This window comes from Solea solea, chromosome 16, assembly GCF_958295425.1.
Source record: "Solea solea chromosome 16, fSolSol10.1, whole genome shotgun sequence".
NCBI lineage: Eukaryota > Metazoa > Chordata > Actinopteri > Pleuronectiformes > Soleidae > Solea > Solea solea.
The window spans coordinates 19706451-19725316 of record NC_081149.1 but is presented as its reverse complement, the minus strand read 5'-3'; the positions used below and the strand labels follow the sequence as shown (position 1 = coordinate 19725316).

Genomic DNA, 18866 nt, shown 5'->3' with positions numbered 1-18866 from the left:
GAGGGCAAAGATGTGCAAATAAATACAAAGATGTTTGTCGAGTGATAAATGAATAAAAAAATCAGGAGTGGTGTGAAGGAACACTCCATTTGTCAGGTGATGATTGAGCTTAATGCAATGCAATTTATCAAAGGGAGGAAAGAGACAATATACTGTATCATAATGAAGGATCATGTAACTCTACACAGTGATTCATCACATAGACGAAGCTGTGTTTCATTGTTATGTAACTACATTTTCACATTTACTTCTAGGTTCATCTAGAACCATTTACTTCATCTCCTTTCATCAATTGCACGTTATAACATTCAGTTAAAAAGTGTATTCAATGTGAATCAGAAAAAGCAGACAATTGCTTAGATTTTAGGTCCAGTGTGTATGAAGTAGTGACATCTAGTGGTAACTATACTCCAGGGAACTACAGTGGCCTTCACAAACCAGAAGGATGTCTTTTTTTCTTTGTTTGTGTCGTAAGCTTCTGCTTCAGAATGCAAAACACACACAGTCTGGCTTGTCAGTGCAGCTGTACAAACACGGTAGCTTACGTACTCTACATACAAAAGGTTTATCCTATGGCCAAGAAGAAGAATTAAATGATTGTTTACTCCTACAAACATTTTAAAAACCATTTCCAACTTCAGATTTACCTTTCAGTTCAGTCGTCACATCACACTCGTCTTCTCTCCTGGAAAATACAGAAAGGATTTTTTTTTTTTTTAAATCTACATTCTTTTTTGTTAACAAAGCTCCAGTACATGTCATGCATCAGTTAAACATCAGGGAATGCCAGCATACCTTTGATAAATTAAAGCAAACGCTTTAAAAACAGTAAGTTAAACTTAAGTCTCAACGACTCACCAGACTATATATTTCTCCAGTCTTCAGAGTCTTTCAGGTCTTGGCTGACAGGAGGAACCTGACGGGGTTTTCTGCTATTGCATCTCATCAGTGACACTTGGTTCAACACCTTGTTTATTCTATGATGCCTCTCTGCTTCCACCGTTGTAGTTTTTTTTCTGGAAAAACTGAAGACATACTGTCAGTTTCTGTCTTCCCCTGTGACCTCGCTCATCAACAACTGGATACTATTTGTTCTTTACAACATTGTGATGTGTGAAAATCCCAGGGGGTCACTTTTATTTTTAATATTTGCTGCCACAGAAATCACCTAAATTAAGGAGGCATGCAAGTTCCTAAGTAAGTAAGTGCTTGCTCAAATAAGTGAAGAGTTTCACTTATGGGTGGAAAATGAGCAATTCATTATTTAAATGCTTTCTACAAATTGAAATACCACTTTTAAAAAAAATCAGCAATTGGCATTGGACCAAAAAGGTCTGATGATTTGAAATATGGCTCATTTGCTAAAGTATAACAGTGTGATTCATGTCTTTGCAGCATTCAACACAATGGTCCACGTTCTACTGTAAAAGCAAAGAGGGCAGTGGAGTAATATGGTATTTATACTGTGACTCTCCCAGCAACACTGACATTTACTGACATCTAATGGAGACAGAGAGAAGAACTAAAGGGACTAATTATTGATTTTACTCTAAATGATTGTGTGGTCATGCTCATACATGCACAAGAACATTCATTTGTTCATGGGGGAATCATTTACAGTAATTAACAACTGCTTCAGTTGCTTAATCACCCGACTCAGACAATTATACGTTTTCCAGCCAGTTAGGAATTTCTCCATATAACAGATACAATTGATTTGCTGTTGGCTGCAGGTACTTTCAAGATCTCACTTTATCCGCTTCTTGACTCCACTTGCAGAAAATAATATGTGGTTAAATGTGTTCTGATCCAGAATCAGTGCTCTGCAAAAGGAAAGTCACAACATGAATTATGTTAAAATCACTCACAAATGTCTTTCAATTCAATCAACATGAAATCATATAACAATAGATCCATCTCAGTTTTATTTTTAATGCACAAAAGGTGTAGCCAGTGGTTCTAAAATAAAACATCAGTCAATATTTTTTAACATCTCACTTTGTGCAACAAAAAGACCACGAAGGAGCCAGAATCAGTGCGGAAGCAGAAAAACAAAACACTGGTGATCGATGGAAAATAAATTATAAATCTGAATACTGCTTTGAGCACCATACTGGGTAAAAAGAATCAAATTATTATTTAAACAGCTGTGTGGTAAACTATAGCTTTACATTCATTTACGAGTAGAGCTACAAGAGAGACATTTGTGAGTATGTGTATGTACATATATACATATATATACACACACACACATATACATATATATATATATATATATATGTATATATATATATGTGTATACATATATGTATATATATATATTATATATATATATATTATTTATTTTTACCGCAGGAGGTAGTGCAAACATTTGGTGCTGACAAAGCAAAATGTGTTTGTACCGTTGAATACCAACCCAATATCCAATCCAGACTGACTGACTGACAAAAGTATAAATATTATAAGACGAGTGCACACAGCTCAGTAAAGCTGACAGACAGAAGACGACGCAGGAAAACTGGGATCCGTCTGTTGTGAAACCTGCACCTTGTGGCGAAATCAGTCAAAAGTCAATCAGTTAACAACTCGGCTTCATCTCGATAAATGTGACGTGAAACCCAAACTTTCTTCCAAACAACAACATCAACAATAAATAACATTCTTTCAGTGCAAAACTACACAAACATTGGAAAATACTACACTTACAAACAATTAAAAAAAAAAAAAAACTTAGATGAATATTGAATTTCTAAATCGTTAAACTGGATACTCACTCAAAACCAGGTTTTTACAGCAAACCCATTTTTATTTTTTGCTACACAGCTTATTCTTTGAGGGATTTGAGCTCATCTTGATTATTTAAAAATATATAATTATTCAGAAGCGTTTCTGATTACTAACATACCACTGCATTATCACAATAGTACAGTTGTTTGGGATGTTGAGGAGTAAGAACAAATAATGAATAGAGATTCAACTATAAAATATTAGGATTAATTATCTTTTACATATCTATTCATTATTTACTCCGTGGGCAGTTAATATATTTCAGTGTAAACTTTTTGTCAATAATTCAGGTCTGTAAATGGGTATGGTTTATGTTGTCATGGGAACCACTATCATAATGTAATGGAAGTCTTTGCTCTTAATGGTGTCCATTGGGGCTGCATAGCTGGTGAGGCATCAGGTGGTCAAAGTTCATATGGGATTTTGTGTGTGTGTGTGTGTGTGTGTGTGTGTGTGTGTGTGTATGTGTATATGTGTGTGTATATGTGTACTATGTCTGGGCCAGCTGAAGTTCCTCTAGTCCGTGTTTTCCAATGTGATATCTGGCCAAGTCTTTCCTGGTCACCAGTCCAACCACCTGCAGGAGTATAACAACATCAGAACAACTGCTGCTCTCGTCTCCACAGAATTCCGAAACAACAATGTGACCATTTAACATAAAGAGGAGAAGAACATTAAACAAGACATGTAAGGATATGCAGAAACACATGGCGATATTCCACTATCTAGTACCCGCACGCCTTGACTCTGCACTATTTTTGTTTTGCTTTTCCATTAGCGATAGAACCTGGTACTTCTTTAGTACCTGCTCTAACAAGGTTCCAAGCGAGCTGAGCCGATACTATATGCGACGTCAACAGACTGCCGGCCACTGATTAGTCAGGGTGTCAGCACTGGAAGATTTGTGAGTGCTATGTCCGAGACAAGAATCAAACTGAACAATGCCGAACTGTATATCAGTTACAAAGACTTAGAAATCTGGAAGACATGCGTTAACCTCGCACATGTATGCAGGAAACGTTGAAAATCCTAACATTGAACAGAGGAGTCGAGCCGCATCACAACCCCTTCTACTGTATTTCAATTCAGTGACTGTGTCAGATGGAGTCTGTGCTCCAGTTATGCAGGAAAGTACTGAATGATTCTGTGAACAAATCTTTTTAATTAACTGATGGTAATGATTCACTACTGATTCAAACAAAGTCACGGCAGTTTCATGTAGCCATGTTATGATGATTCCGCCCAAGTTGAGGATGTGCTATATTGTACCAAACCACAATAAACCAAACCACGTAGAGTTAAGCTGTGCCGTGCCAAGGCGAGGCAATGTGTGCCGGGACTGTGTCGTGGAAAAGCACCAACACTCTCTTACCCTGTTTTCATCATCCACTACCACCAGGTGCCTGAGTCCCAGTGCCCTGAACAGCTTAAACACACGAGGAAGAGATGTTTCCTGCAAAGAGACAGACGTTTAAGTTCAACTTCCTCCACTGACACAAACCTTCACTACAAACAAACCTCAGATTTGTTTAAAGAGGGGAAACAAAGAACAATATTTGTGTGTGTGTGTGTGTGTGTGTGTCTAACCTGTGGTACAGTGTAAGGCGTTGCGTTCATGAACTCAGTCAGGTCCATCATACACTCTCTCTCATCCTGGGAGACGTGGATGCTCTGGATGGGAGGGAAGCGAGGGTAGGCGTCTCTGAAGTCCTTCAACTGGAGCTTCCTGTGTGTGAGCCGTGACCGAGCCAACTCCACAAACACCTGCAGGGACAGAGCAGCAGAGCACACAGTGTGTGTGTGAACCTACCTTTAAATATCAGACTAATAAAATAAATAAATACCACGACAATGTTGATGATGTTACCTTGTGCTTGAGAAGAACAATGAGCTGAGAGCGGAGGATGAGGCCGCAGAGCTTCTCCGGCTGAGGAGGAGAACAGAAGGAAGACGATGTGATTCATATAAGAACAGCAGTCTCAGTTTTCACTGAACTAAAGCTTGGTGGCACCGTATAATTAGTCTTTGAGGTGATGTGATTATGTGTTGCATATATTATGTTGATTTAAATATAATATTTTAGCACAGAATATAAAGTGTCATTGTTCCCAGTATTAGGGGGGAAGTGACTAGTAGCAGATGGTATAACTTCCTCAAACACGTCTTCATTGCAGTGACATCGATCTGTCATTTGCTGCTGCTGGTATCACCGTCACCACTATATCAAAAATAAAAAAGGACTGATAGATGCACTTTATGTCAAGCATTTTTAACACGGAGTGCAAAATATGTTGCCATCGATATGTTTCCTTTCACTGGAGAGTATTCTTGAGTTGGCGGGCAGATGAAAGAGTTTTTAAAGGGCCTCTTTTAGTGGGGCTGCACAATCCGTCAAAAATAATCTAAACTAGAATATGACATAATTCAATACCTAAATCAAAATACACGGCAATTATGAGGATGAAGTCTGGACCAAACATTCATCAAGAAAATAATCGTCAGATTCATCGTTATACATTTGTTTCTTGCTATTGCTAATAAATACAACACAATTAAAATCAAAGTACCTCATCACTGCCAGAAACTTGCACAACCACAGGAAACCCATTGTGATTGGTGGATGTGTTGCTTAGGGTGTCCACAATGGTTCCCACCTTCTCTATCCTGTTCAAACAGGTGACTGGAGAACTCATCACCTCTCTGGAGAGAGGGAGATGGGGGCAGAAGATGAAGACACAAACGATCCAATCAGAGTCTCACATGAACATCTACAATCCAGACAGGATCTTACCTGGCAGTCAGCCAGTGTGAGGTAGCAGGAGCCTCCCAGTGAAGGAAGGGAATGCTCTGCAACTTAATGTGGATGTCATACAGACCCTGAGGCAGGAAGAGACACCATTACAGACACCGACTCATACTGCACATAGTTTTAGATGTCACTTATATTTTTAGAAGCTGGAACCAGAACAAATTCAACACTTTGGCTTGATAAATGAGATGGAGGCAGGGATAAGTATGTGTGTCACTCACCTCTACAAAGTAGTCTCCTACTATCTTGGAAGTCATGAGGACGAGCATGATGGGAAGGCCGTATGTGACGTTTCCCGTAGCCTCCACCATGATGACGGTCAAACTGAGAGTCATTCTGACGATTCCGCCTGAAGAAACCAGAGCATTAGTACTGATAACGTTTTACTTTATCCTTGTTTTTTTTTTTTTTCAAAATTGTTCATATGCATGTAATGAAAAAAAAAACACATTAACAAGATGTGGGATACAGTTACTCACCTAACTGAGCTGCAGCTCCAATCAAAGCATATTTACCAGGGTCAGCCCAGAGCTAATAAAAAACACAGCAATATTAAACTAATTCTTATCCAAAGGTATTAAACCATAAACTATGTTTTTCCAGTAATGTTTGTATTATGAATACTGAGAAATTGTAATACAGTTTGTGTACTTTGTAAAACAGTAAATTCCTTATCCAAATAAATATTAGTTTAATTGAGTTTAATTAGTTCTTTTTAAGTCAACATTCAGGAGAGTGTTGATCTTAAGTGTATAACGGATAGGATCATTACAAAATGGCAGAGACATAACACATCCTTACAGAAGAGAGGTTTTACTGAAGTTTTCTAAATTGATGTTACAAACAGGTAGCAAATATAAAAACATTGAAACCACAGAAGACAAAATCAAACTCATCCAACAAAGTAAAATATATAGTATACTAACTGGGGCAGGAGTGGTGATGGCTGCCAGCAGGATTCCACACAATCTCCCCCAGGCTGCACCAATTAAAAGAGAGGGGATGAAAACTCCGGCAGACACCGCTAGGCCATACGTCCAACACGCCAAGAAGAAATATGTCAGAGTGAACAAGCCCAGGGTCAAAGGATTGTAGGTTCCTTTATTAAAATAAAAGGGTGGCATTAGACATGAACTGGTGATTGTATGTTGTTTCAGACTTTAAACAATCCACTAAAGATTCCTTGAACATTTTCTTTACCTGGCTGGTTGTGGAAGAGACTGTGGACACTTCTCTCAGGAGTGTTGAAAAAGGCCGTTGCCATGGAGTTGTACTCTCCATCTGCACAGAACAACTAAGAAAAGCAACAGTGACTCAACATTTACCGCCAGTGAGGCTAGATGAATTGCAAAAGCACTGTCTGGTTAAAAATAAATAAATAAATCAACTGTGGTTTGCACATGCAACTTGCAAATCATTTTGACACCACGTAGTTAATACTTCTCCAATGTGAACTTTATTACGTGTGTGTTTACCTGCAGTGGGTATTCCTTTTTGTCTTCTGGCCCCAAAGGCTGACAGTCATTGGAGAAGTAGATCATGGTGAATGACACAGTTGCAGTCACGGCAGCCACCAACATGGCCTCCATTACTTGCAAACATGGCCGATGGACGTATCTAATATGCACAAACAAAAAAATTCAAATAATGGTGATGTAATATCAGAAACAACTTTGTGCTATGAAAACTGTTTCTCTGCCAAATATTTTATTTTACAAGGTGTCAATAACGGTGCTTTTCCCACACCGATACCAACATGTGACGTCGACAGACTGCCGGCCACTGATTGACAAAGAGTGTCATCGCTGGAAAAGACATGAGCACAACGTCTAACACAGGAATCAAACTGAACAATGCCAAACTGTAAATCAGTTTAAAAGACAAGCATGCAAAAAAATGCATTAATCATCAACATTTAGCAAGGAAATCTTAATATTTAACAGAGGAGTCTGGCGTATTTAGCAACAGCACTGCAAAAAGCCGGCAATCGTAAGCCAAATCACAACCCGTTCTACGGTATTTTAGTCAGATGGAGTCTATGCTCCAGTCACGTAGGGAGTACTGAACCTTTAATAAACGAGAACTGCTTTGCTCAGGGCAAGATTGGCACGAAAAATCAGCCCTGGCGGTTTTTTTTGCCAAGGCAGCCCACCGTCATTGGTGAGACATTAATATTTAGATATTAATATGTACTTGCAGCTTGGGAATTTGACTTTGTCTGCCAAGTGATGTGTATGCACATTGGGATCTGATCATTTCAAAAAACTTCAATACACACAATAATGTAACAGCTAAATGATAAAGCCTTTCTCAACACAACTACAGGGACTTGATTTTTGTCCCCATAAGGCAGACAAGTCCCCTTAATGTGACTATGTGAACATGCCCACAACATAAGGAATACCAGGCACACACACACAGCTTACCTCCATCCCTGAGTGTCCCTGTTATTTTGCTACCATAACTCCTTACCACAATGTCGTCAACTCCACTCTCCTCCATCTTATCCTCACTCTGTCCCTCTTGTCCCTGTCATGTTCTCCCTGTCTCTCTGCTTTGGTTTCCTGCCTGTCTTTTTCTTGCTCCTTTCTATTGCCAGCGGCGTATCCTCCTTCCTCCTGAAGTTACTGCACAACGTCAGGTGCTGCTGGCACCTGTAGTAAACATGTCTGTTATTTTGGAGCACTTTTGGGTGTTCACCACAGAAGTAATTGCTTCTGTTTTTTAGCACGCATTTTCTCTGCACCTCCCTTGTACTTCAGTTGATCCATTTTTTGTTGATTTATTTGTGTGTGTCACATATAAAACAACATCACGGCAGTTTTGTGCAGATGTGCTAAGATAACCCCGCCCACGCTGAGGAGGTACTACAGTAATGGAAAACGACGTGTCTGATGCCAAACTGAGTAGAGTCGTGCTGAGCTGAGCTGTCATGCTAGAACTGTATATTGGGAAAGAGCCATCAATGTAAAATGGAAACTAGTTGAGTTGTAGGAAAGCCCATACAGGTAATAAAAGGTAATACATCAAGATCATACTTATTTTTTCGTTATATGCATAGCAGAATCCAGGTAATCTCTCCAACCAAAGCTTTAAACACTATAGATTAGAGCTGTAATCGGGCCTTAAAAGTTAGGCTCGAGCCCGACAAGTACATTTTGATTGACAGCTTTTTAAAAGCCCAAACCCGTTTACAGCCCGACGTTATTCCAATGTGCGCACACACACAGCGCTTTTGCCTTTTGTCAAGAATGAATAATTTTATACATTTACATAGGCCACTTGGAAAAACAAACAAACAAATAAAATAAGTCCTCTGTTCGTATCATCTCAGCACTCTAAATAGGCCTAGGAGGAAGAGAGGGTTAGACTCCGGAGAGCTCTGGGTCTCGACTCTCCACATCTGATGCACCTGCAGCCATGGCTTGCAGGGGAGTGCAGGCATGAGCACGTACGGCATTCCTGTCTGAGTGTGACAACATTCTGGTTAAATTCTGGCCAGAGGAATGTTGCGATCTTGTGGAGACCCTGTATTATCACTTTACACGCAAGCCAGTCTTCGTGCTGTTTACACACAACAGCTTGCTGAGGGGATTCCAGGCTTCCCGCTATGCTTCATAGAACGGCTTCAGAAAGTCTATCAAAAAGCCCAGTGTGTCCGGCAAATGTGTTTATGTTCATCTGCTGGTTTTTATCTCTTTTCTAAAATTGTTTTGATGTACAATGAGCTTTATTTGTGCATTGGTGTGTCCCAGATTCTCTACCACGATATCTGTCTGAAACCCATTCATAACACACATAAACATGTCAGTATCTACTCTGATAACGATCGTCTACAATGCAGAATTTCAACGAAACAATTTGTGTGACTAATTCATTGTGGTCAGGAATGTGCTTCAAATTCCTCTGGTAGTAATTCTTAATATGATTGTCACAGCAGTGACACAACATGAACAGAAGAATAAACTTATGAACTTGAACTCATGAATATGAACTCACAAGAACAAATATATCCACTGGCATCAATTTTACTGACATTTCCCATAATCGTACTTTTCTCAACATAAGGAAGCAGGAACTACAGTTATCAAAGCACAAGTTTCTTCCCAGATGAGTCATTATCATCTCGCATGAACCTGTTCTTACATCAGGACTATTTTTAAACGTTTTAAATCACAAGATGTTGATACCCTGAGAAATGAACAAGTGCCAACTTTAAAACTTCCTTGTGATTCAACTCACCCTGCCAGTTGTTTTTGGTGTCATGCCACATACAAAACAATTCAGGTGTTTTCTAAATCTTACCTGATCCTAAAGATGGTCAGCCAGTAGTTGAGAATGTTGAACAGAGCTCCCAGTAATCCACCTGCACATGAAAGAGATAAAAAAAAACACACAAGATCCCAAGATTTTCCAACGTGAAAAAAAATAGTTGGAAACAGAATTAAACATACTATTATTAATTATGTCAAACATCTATTTAATCTGAAGGCACCCTATACTGAATCAAACATAGTTGCAGAAACCAAAAGAGGTCTTTACCTATAGCTCCCATAGCGATAAACAACGGGATCTCATAGAAATTATAGGCCACACCCTGAAAAGGAACAAATACATACAATACAATGTCATCTTTAACAGTCACTAAAAAAATCAAAGCTGGAAAAAACAAGCAATATTTATTTTAGTTTCTTACATCAATCTGAAAGCGGCCAAAGTTGATGAGACCTGGGTTGGAAAGGTCTCCAGGGTTTTTGTTATAGACACTGAGGAAGATGTTCAGAGTGAAGGTGGAGATCATGGAAGCAAAGAACTGAAGAAGGAAAAGGGTGAAGGGAAGAAGGGAAACAAAAAAAGAAAGGAACAACAATTAAATACAAAAGAAGGGAATGCAAACACTCTACTTAAAATTTCAAATCAAATCACAGCTTGCGCTGATTAACTAAGCTATAATTAATCATGGTTTTGTAATGCAGGTGCACACAGAAAAAAGTGACTTACTATCCTCCATGTTAGCATCTGGTTCCAGAAGGATGCTCCCTCTTCGAGAGCGAACAGAACACCACCTGTTGACCCAAGAAACAAAATCACCATTATAACAAAAATGCAGATACTTTTTAAAGTATTATAGAACAGTACTTGTGTTGGACTTGGGTGGCTCTATTGGCAGAAATTCCATATTATATTCAAAATAAAATGTATAATGACCTGAAACTAATGAATGTTGTGTTTTTGTTTTCTTATAATTAATCCCTCATATCTGATGATGATCTCTTCTATCCATCAACATTAGCCCAGAGTGGACAAACCAAACACTGGCTACTTTCACACTCTGATTTGGCCTGAAAACAACTGTGGATTCCATTGAAGTGTCCTTCCCTTGCTTAGAAGGGAAGGGCACTCTTCAGCTGGGAGCAATATTCATCTTCACCATTAGATGCCACTATATCCCACGCACATGGCCAAAATAATCCATCAGATCCACTTAAGCCATATCCATTCTCAGATATGCTGATTTTGACACAATGACAAGTTGGCAAAAGGTTAAGTTAACTTGTGCTGTCACATGACATCCTTGTGAAGAATGAGCCGCAAATTGGATTGACCCGAGTAAACATCCCGTCTTTTCACATGATGGTAACAGATGACAATCTGTAACATGATTTGACAAGCATTTCTTTACTTGGTGGTAAAAAACCTCTGCATGTAAAATGCAGATTTTTACAACAGCTTTTCTGTTAAACTGCCCAAATTTTTACTTGCGAGCAGTAACAATAATTTTGAATGATGCTACAATCAGACATACGCACTTATTATATCATTATACTAAGAGTAGAGTGAATATAAGTTACAGAGAGACTCTGTGACTTCCCCAAGACGATTTGTTTTAATATGACGAACAAACACTGTGGAGGGAGTTTCTAAACAGGTTTCTCTCTTGGTATTCACTCTTGGCTTTATAACAAAGCTAACCTTCTCAGACAATTTAAGAAGATTAATAACAATAAACATGTTGCAGTTGGGTTTTTACCGACTGGTGCTCCAAAAGCAGCGGAAACTCCAGCAGCAGCACCAGCAGAGACAAAGTCCCTTTTCTCTGTGTCTCTCCGGAAGTATTCAAAGATCTGCAAACAAACAAACAAAATCAAATAAAATAAATAAAAAATGAGTGACCGTAAGCTATCAACACGAGAACGCAGCACACACACCACAGAAAATCTCGAAACTCACTGACCTTGAAGTCTCTCTTTAAAGAAGTGCTCCTTCCCTGAGAGACACCTGCAGCTACCACAGCACCAGAGTGAATCATGGGCCCTTCCTAAAGGGATTGTGGGTAAACAAAAGAATAAGTGTTAGAAGACATTCTTGGCAGGATTTAAAACAACAAATTCTTTAAGTCCAAAACACAGTGCACATTGCATTATTTAATCTTTCATTTGAAGAATACAAATCTAACATCGAAGTTATGCACATTTTTCTCTCATCAAGGTTTTTACCTTTCCGACAGCAAGACCGCCAACTACTGAACAGATAACGCCACACACTTTCACCACCAGTGTCTGCAGCGGACAAACAAAATAAATATAAGAATATGAAGGTTGCGCTTGTTAAAGAAAACAAAAGAAACAGTGGCCTTCAAACATCATTTCTTTATAGTGTGTGCGTACCTTTAGTCGTACCACCCTGGGAATCTTGACACCATTCAAGTAACATTTTATCTGAGGAATACCACTTCCTGCAGCTATGGGCTGCCACAGAGAAAGAAGAAGAGGATGAGGTGTGATGAGAGTAAAAGAGTAAAGTTACTAGTTAGTAGAATACAAGAAAGATGTGTATTCTGGGCTAATTTTGCTTGCAATGCCCATCTATTATTTAAAGCAGACAATAAAACTGAAAATATAACTTAGTCTGAACCTCTTCTTACATCAATCTTTTTTGCAGAAACTGTTGAAAAAGCCGGACACAAGCTGACCACAAGCTAATGTGCACTGGTTTAGTTGAGTTGCAATTTTTTTTTTTTTTACAAGGTTTCATTATTACTTACTGCATGTGTTATTGAAACTGAGACACGTAACTGGTTGAACATTTTTCTTTTTTTTTTATGAGCTACTTCTGTTAAATCCACTCTCACACTCAAGGAATATGGTACGTCACACAAAAGGGGAATAAAAAACTGTCACCATAACACCAAAAAGTCAGATCATTTCTCCTTTCGGTCTTACCTCAAAAAATGCAACTATAATGGCCCCCATCATGACAATGGCAGAGTTGAGGACAGCCCAAAGGAGGAGGGAGATGGACAGGCCACCCACCTCCGTAAAGTTCTCTATGTCTGTGTGATCAAAGGTCAAGGGAATGTCTAGTTCCTGACAGCATTTGGCTGACATTAGCAAAAAATGGTCAAACTGTCTCACAGCCAATCATAAAACTAATTAAATGATATGTGAGGATGAATAAGCATCATCCACTTAAGAACAGACGGTTCTTTATTCTAACAAAATATAGCATATGGTGACCTGTACAGCACAGTAAAGTCATCCGTGACTAACAATCATGTGTATGTGTATGGTGTACATATTTTCAGGATACTCTTTTTGACAACTTGGTATTTGATCCCAGCCAGCTCCTCCACTGCAATATCTATGAAACAGGCAATGAGGCCGGTCAGGAAGCCAATCAGACCGCAGACCACCCAGCGACTAATCTCCAGACACTGGAAATTCTGAAGACACAAGAGCAAGTGGAACAAACACCAGGAGCAAAATTGATAAGACTTCAGCAGATGAAAAATGATGAAACCTGTAAAATCAACATAGTAGAACATATTTTCACCATGTGACTCATCCTCCGCTCCTCCTCCAGAAAGAGCTGGTTTTCAATGTTATCATAGTCAAGACTCTGGAAGAACACACATAAAATAAACACAGTAAATCAGTAAAATAAAGAAAATGAAAAATGTGTTCATTAATGTTTATCAAAAAGCGGTAGATGAGTGAGTGAATGCTTCACAATCAACCTAGATCTTGAACATGTGACAAACTAAAATAACTGCACTGCAATAATCTCGCACTGAACTTAACCAACTTAATTGCAAATGAAGAATATGATAATACAAAACAGATTACATTAACGCCTGGTATGTTGATGTAGTTCGTCATCAAAGAAGGACCATTTAAAATCCTGCACACTTAATAAATCATTAAATCTTTGTTTATGCAAGTGGGCCGATTACCTCAAATTTAAGAGACAGCAGCTTCTCATTGTGAGGGATCTCATTGGGCCGTCCTCTTTGTGAGTCCTGCGGGGGGATAACACACAAAAACACAGATGTCTCTACATAGACAATTGAGTCTGACTTGCTCAACTGAGAGGAATGCCAAGGAGCAGATAAGTGAGTGGAATGTTAGAGAGAACACAGCAGCAAATCAAAAGCACTGTGAACTGATTAAGTAACTTCTATTAAAGTCAATAGAAAAAGGGAGGGCAGATTTGACAGATTTGAACTTGTAGCTGTGGTTTCTCCAGGATGAAATGTTGCAGGTTAGTATTTGGTGTAAAAAGAGATACTGGTACACATTAGGGATGCACGACATTGGACTTTTTGCTGATATCTGATATGCTGATATATTGGGAGTGATTGGGCCGATAACTGATGCCGATATGTATACACAGTTTTCACTGCACCAAACTGCAGAGGTTGTTAAGTCTCTTCTTAGTGCAATAACATAATATTTTGCCTACTCATGTTGCAGCAGATGTAGATATACATTTTATTCATTGAGCAAAATAAATAAACGAAACAAAAAAAGAATTGTTGTAGGGGGCGCCAGCATTGAAGTCAAGGAGGTAGCAGCTTATTTAGCCTACTGTCGCAGTCATTAGTCATATCGGCAAACCTGTGTGTTTGCTGATATCTGATAATACATTTTAATGCCAATATCTGCTGATACCAATATCGTGACAATAATATTGTGCATCCCTTATGCAAATACAACCATCCAGACATGCTGACAAGGCAGCGTCATCTTCATACAGTGTTAAGCAGGCATATATAGTCACTAAATTGGCAGCAACTTAACATCTGTTAGTAACACACACATAAGAGCATAATACACTTGTGTTTACAGCAACAGGAACAAACAACAATCAAGCAGCAGATCACATGCATGTCATGGCATTCCTCATCAGACTGCAAAAACTGAATCTGATGGTTAACGCCATGATGAGAAATGAATGCAAAGTCTTTCTAAACAAAGTGACAACCAAATCGCCTCAGCCATTAGTCATATGGTCCTGTAATTGCAGGTCAGTGATTGTAGCCTGAAACACTGACTTTCTATCTGTTTATTTTTGTGAAAAAGCACTTCTGAAACACTACTTAGCATATAAGCTAATGTAAACAGCATACAGTATATGGACATCATTGTCTTTACATATGCAGCACAGTTCTCGAGGATTCTGATGATGTATCACTCTGAACAATAACTCATCAATGTTAAGGATCTGTTTCTATAAACTGAATTGTGGGTCTGCATCAAATCATTTTAAAAGCAGCAAAGTAGAAAACAACAGACAGATGAGTCAGCTGTCGCTGTGTCAGTTTGGCCTGCATCATCTTTCCGAAATTAGGCTTTAGCTGTCTTCATAAGGAAGCAACTGGGATTAAATTAAATACTTTCCTCAATCTAGGCACACTATGGTTTAATCTCTAAACGTGTACATTATTTTGTTTGTCCTAAATCAGACTTAAAGCTCAATGAGCAGACAAAGTCAGACTAGGTTTCCTGCACCAAATGTGCAGTGAAAGATATGAGCATGAGACTAAATGAATAACCATTTACGACTGCACTCCTTTACAGTTTTAAGACATAAGCAAATTGGTTGTCGAGGTAAAGGTAAGGTTTTACGATCACAGTAGATGAAACAACTACATTTGAGAAGCGAAATGCTGCTAAAGGTCTAGATGGACGGAGGACCAACAGGAGTGATAGAAAGGGAGACACGCGAGTGTGATGACATTTCAAGCTTGGACTTTACCTCATCTGACGTTATCTCCTCTTCCAAATCCACTGTGCTGAGTCTGCCTATCTGAAATACACTGCGTCCTTCAGACGGCTAGATATCAAAGACACCAACAGAATGTGTAGGTACATGTATAATCTAAGTCTTGTGGAGCCCCACCACACACATAAATAGATATAAAAACAATGGAGTCAATGCAACTGCAGCACTTTAGCATGGGACGAAAAGGATATGAAAACTTAATTTCACGATTATCCTGACCAAAATAATTGTGAGTCACAATATCACTATTATCATTAATGTAAAACTATGCTTTGAACTACTTTTTTTTTTTTTTTTTTTTTTTTAAACTTGATGATTGGTAAGCCTTCTTTCCATACCTTCGTTTGTTTCAATTTTAAATGTTGAAACAAATACAGACATTTCAATACGGAGGAAACAGATGAGGTAATGATACTAACGTTACAACATTACTAACAAAAGCAAAAAAAAAGACTAAATGTTGAAATGTTACAAAAACATGTTACTAAGGATGCATAAAAGTGGGGAAAAAAACCTAGACCATTAAAAACATGAGGTCCTTGAGAAAGATGCAGGCGCAGGCTGAATTGAACTAAAATTCACCACAATCAACTCATTGTGAGAGTTTCATTTTTTTAAAATCACGTTGTGCATTCATATAATTTTCTCATCTTTGCTTATGAAACAATCAGCTCCTTATTCAGATTCTTATGTGCACAAACATCTGAGATCTGTACTGTAATTTTAAACATGAAAAAATCCCTTAAAGCAGTGGTTCTCAAACTTTTTAAAATATTGAATTAACACCATTAACACCAATGTTAAAAAAAAATCAGTGATGTAAGTACGCCGAGAAAAGTCAGCTACAGACTTTTCACAGGAGGCAGATTTATTCCCAATAAAATAATCTGGTCTCTAGTGATCCTCCTCTCCCTCATATATACTCCAGACACTGGTATTGTGAATTAGATTAAAATGGAGCAAGAGATAATGTGACTCTAATTATTTTTAATAACATTTCTTAATTATTTGTTTCATTGTCTACGAACTCCAGTCAAAATCACATACCCTGTAGAGTAGAACAGTATTTCTGATTCAAGTACGACCGGTACCACAGTTTACCATGGACTTGGAGTATAGTACTACACTATCATATAGTATGGAGTATAGTAACTACTGAACTTATAAATACAAGTGAGGTTTAATTTACTTCCACCTTTGGTCGATGGTGCAGGAGTCATGATAATAATCACGAGGGCTGCATCACAGCAAGAAAGGAACTTGGATTTTCCATAGTTTTTTTTTCACATCAGTCTACATCTGTCTTCATTACAGCAGCAAATCAAAGCGCTCATCACGATGTCACACATTAAAATGTACTATTTAAATTGTGCTACGCCCTATACACACTGACATACATTCATCCAGTGACAGATATGAGAAGGACTAGTTTCCAGATTCTCAAACTTTCAAGAAAACAGAATAAAATTACATGTATCACGTAATTATATTCTGTTCGCACTTCTTTTATTACTTTCACTCACATACCCCAAAAACAAAGCTTTGCTCTTGCATCTACTTCCCGACTACAAACACCCACAAACACTGTCATTTATAAATGCATCATCATTTACCACAAGCAAATCCTGAACCATGCAGAATAAAAAAAAACACGTCTTAAACAGCCTTACAATATTAATAAAATACAACGCATAACATCTTAGGTCATAAGTTAGCTCAATTGTTAACCAACATGCTAGCTGTACCTGTCTGGAGTGTGTGAGCTGCTCGGAGCCGTTGAGCAGCGGCGTCCCCTCGCCTAATATCCCGGTCTCGTCGGCACGACTGGACCACGACACCTTCTTGGTGATGTTGGCCATGGTGGCCCCCGGTTGCTGTCCCCGCAACAACTTTCGCTGAATTATTTCATTAATGGCAGTTGTCGCTGGCTAACTGTTGTTATTCTCCAGCAGCTACCCATAGTCATCCCCGTGTCGCGTGACGCTTTGTAAGGATCGCGTGCAGGGACAAAAATAAGTATTTGGCCCACTGGATTCTGGGAGTTGTGGTTCTACTGTTTATGGACCAAAAACAAATGCACAAATCTTCATAAACTCCCATCTTAAACTATAAACGTTGTTGAATATATGACCACATTAGCACTGAACATTTTAAAGCTGCAGTGTGTAACCTTTGGTTATTTTTTTGTTGTTTATGATGTTATTATTCTGCCTGTGTTTGACAAAACACAAAGGTTGACATATCATATGAAAACAGGCTTTGTCAAATAAAACTATCAAACCTGACTGAGGGAGCATTTTTATAATTTTCTTCATTCATACTCCAACCTATCAGTAGTCACCTCACTTTACTTGACTAATGGCAGCTATTGCCTTGTCTGTCTTAACATTAAAAATAATGAAAATTGTGTGAACTCATTTCGCAATATCTAATTTGTTTTTGGTGTTGTTTTTGGCTGTACAGTTTTTCTCCATTGTAGACCATATCGTGTCTTTATTTTAATTATCTCTAGAATTGAGAGCCAGAGCAATCAGAGCCATATAGGAAAAACTAACCCTTATTATGACCTTACTTTGTGCTTTTTATTTATGTATCTATTGCATATCTATGTCTGATGAAGCCTCTTGCATGAGAGGTGAAACATATTCAAGAAACCCCAAGCAAGTCTAGTTGCCTATCTCTAAACTCCTCATGATACTGATACAGGATTGTTGTGCCTATATGCACTAAAACACAATACAAAGGCATGATGAGTTTATTCGTATGAAAAACCTAATATTACATATATTTACCACAAATCCCAAAGTTGAACCTACAAGCGTTGTATTTGTATGCTGTTTGTATGCTGTCACACAGCATGCAGAAATAAACTCAACCATCGTGCAAGTATCCTTTGTGAATTAAACTCAGGTTATTATCACATAGTTAATGTGTATTTGTCTTGCTGATGTAATCCCAGTTCTACCTCGCTTAAGTCTCACTGAGCGAGACACTGTTCTGTTAATTATTGTGGTTGTATGAATACAAATTGACTGTATATTGGTGCTTTTGTCTGTGTGAGTAAAGATATTTCTCTTCTCTCTCCAAGTCCAACATAAATTGACTGGTATGTGCACATCCAAGGGTTTGGATTACTCAAATATTAGAACATGGGACAAAATGAGAGTGACACAAAGAAAACTTTGCTCAATGACTCTTCATTTGA

The 18866-nt window shown here is 38.4% G+C and overlaps 1 protein-coding gene across 3 annotated transcripts; it reads right to left on the bottom strand.

Moving 5' to 3' along the window:
- Window positions 1-1902: 1902 nt before the first annotated feature.
- clcn7 (chloride channel 7) lies at window positions 1903-17657 on the bottom strand. 3 transcript variants are annotated; one of them, XM_058653125.1, is made up of 25 exons: window positions 17407-17657; window positions 15635-15712; window positions 13830-13895; window positions 13430-13495; window positions 13187-13319; window positions 12820-12929; window positions 12265-12345; window positions 12094-12156; window positions 11832-11915; window positions 11628-11721; window positions 10598-10662; window positions 10293-10409; window positions 10139-10193; window positions 9902-9962; window positions 7072-7213; window positions 6797-6890; window positions 6523-6695; window positions 6076-6127; window positions 5818-5945; window positions 5579-5664; window positions 5355-5487; window positions 4655-4714; window positions 4375-4551; window positions 4160-4240; window positions 1903-3364 (listed from the first exon to the last, which is right to left on the bottom strand). In XM_058653125.1, the coding sequence occupies exons 1-25, from the start codon at window positions 17518-17520 to the stop codon at window positions 3278-3280; spliced, it is 2400 nt and encodes a 799-aa protein (XP_058509108.1). In that variant the 5' UTR covers window positions 17521-17657; the 3' UTR covers window positions 1903-3277. The 3 variants fall into 3 exon arrangements, with proteins under 3 accessions (XP_058509108.1, XP_058509109.1, XP_058509110.1); XM_058653126.1 differs by having other exon boundaries at window positions 15635-15685; XM_058653127.1 differs by lacking the exon at window positions 15635-15712.
- Between the last annotated feature and the right edge of the window lie 1209 nt (window positions 17658-18866).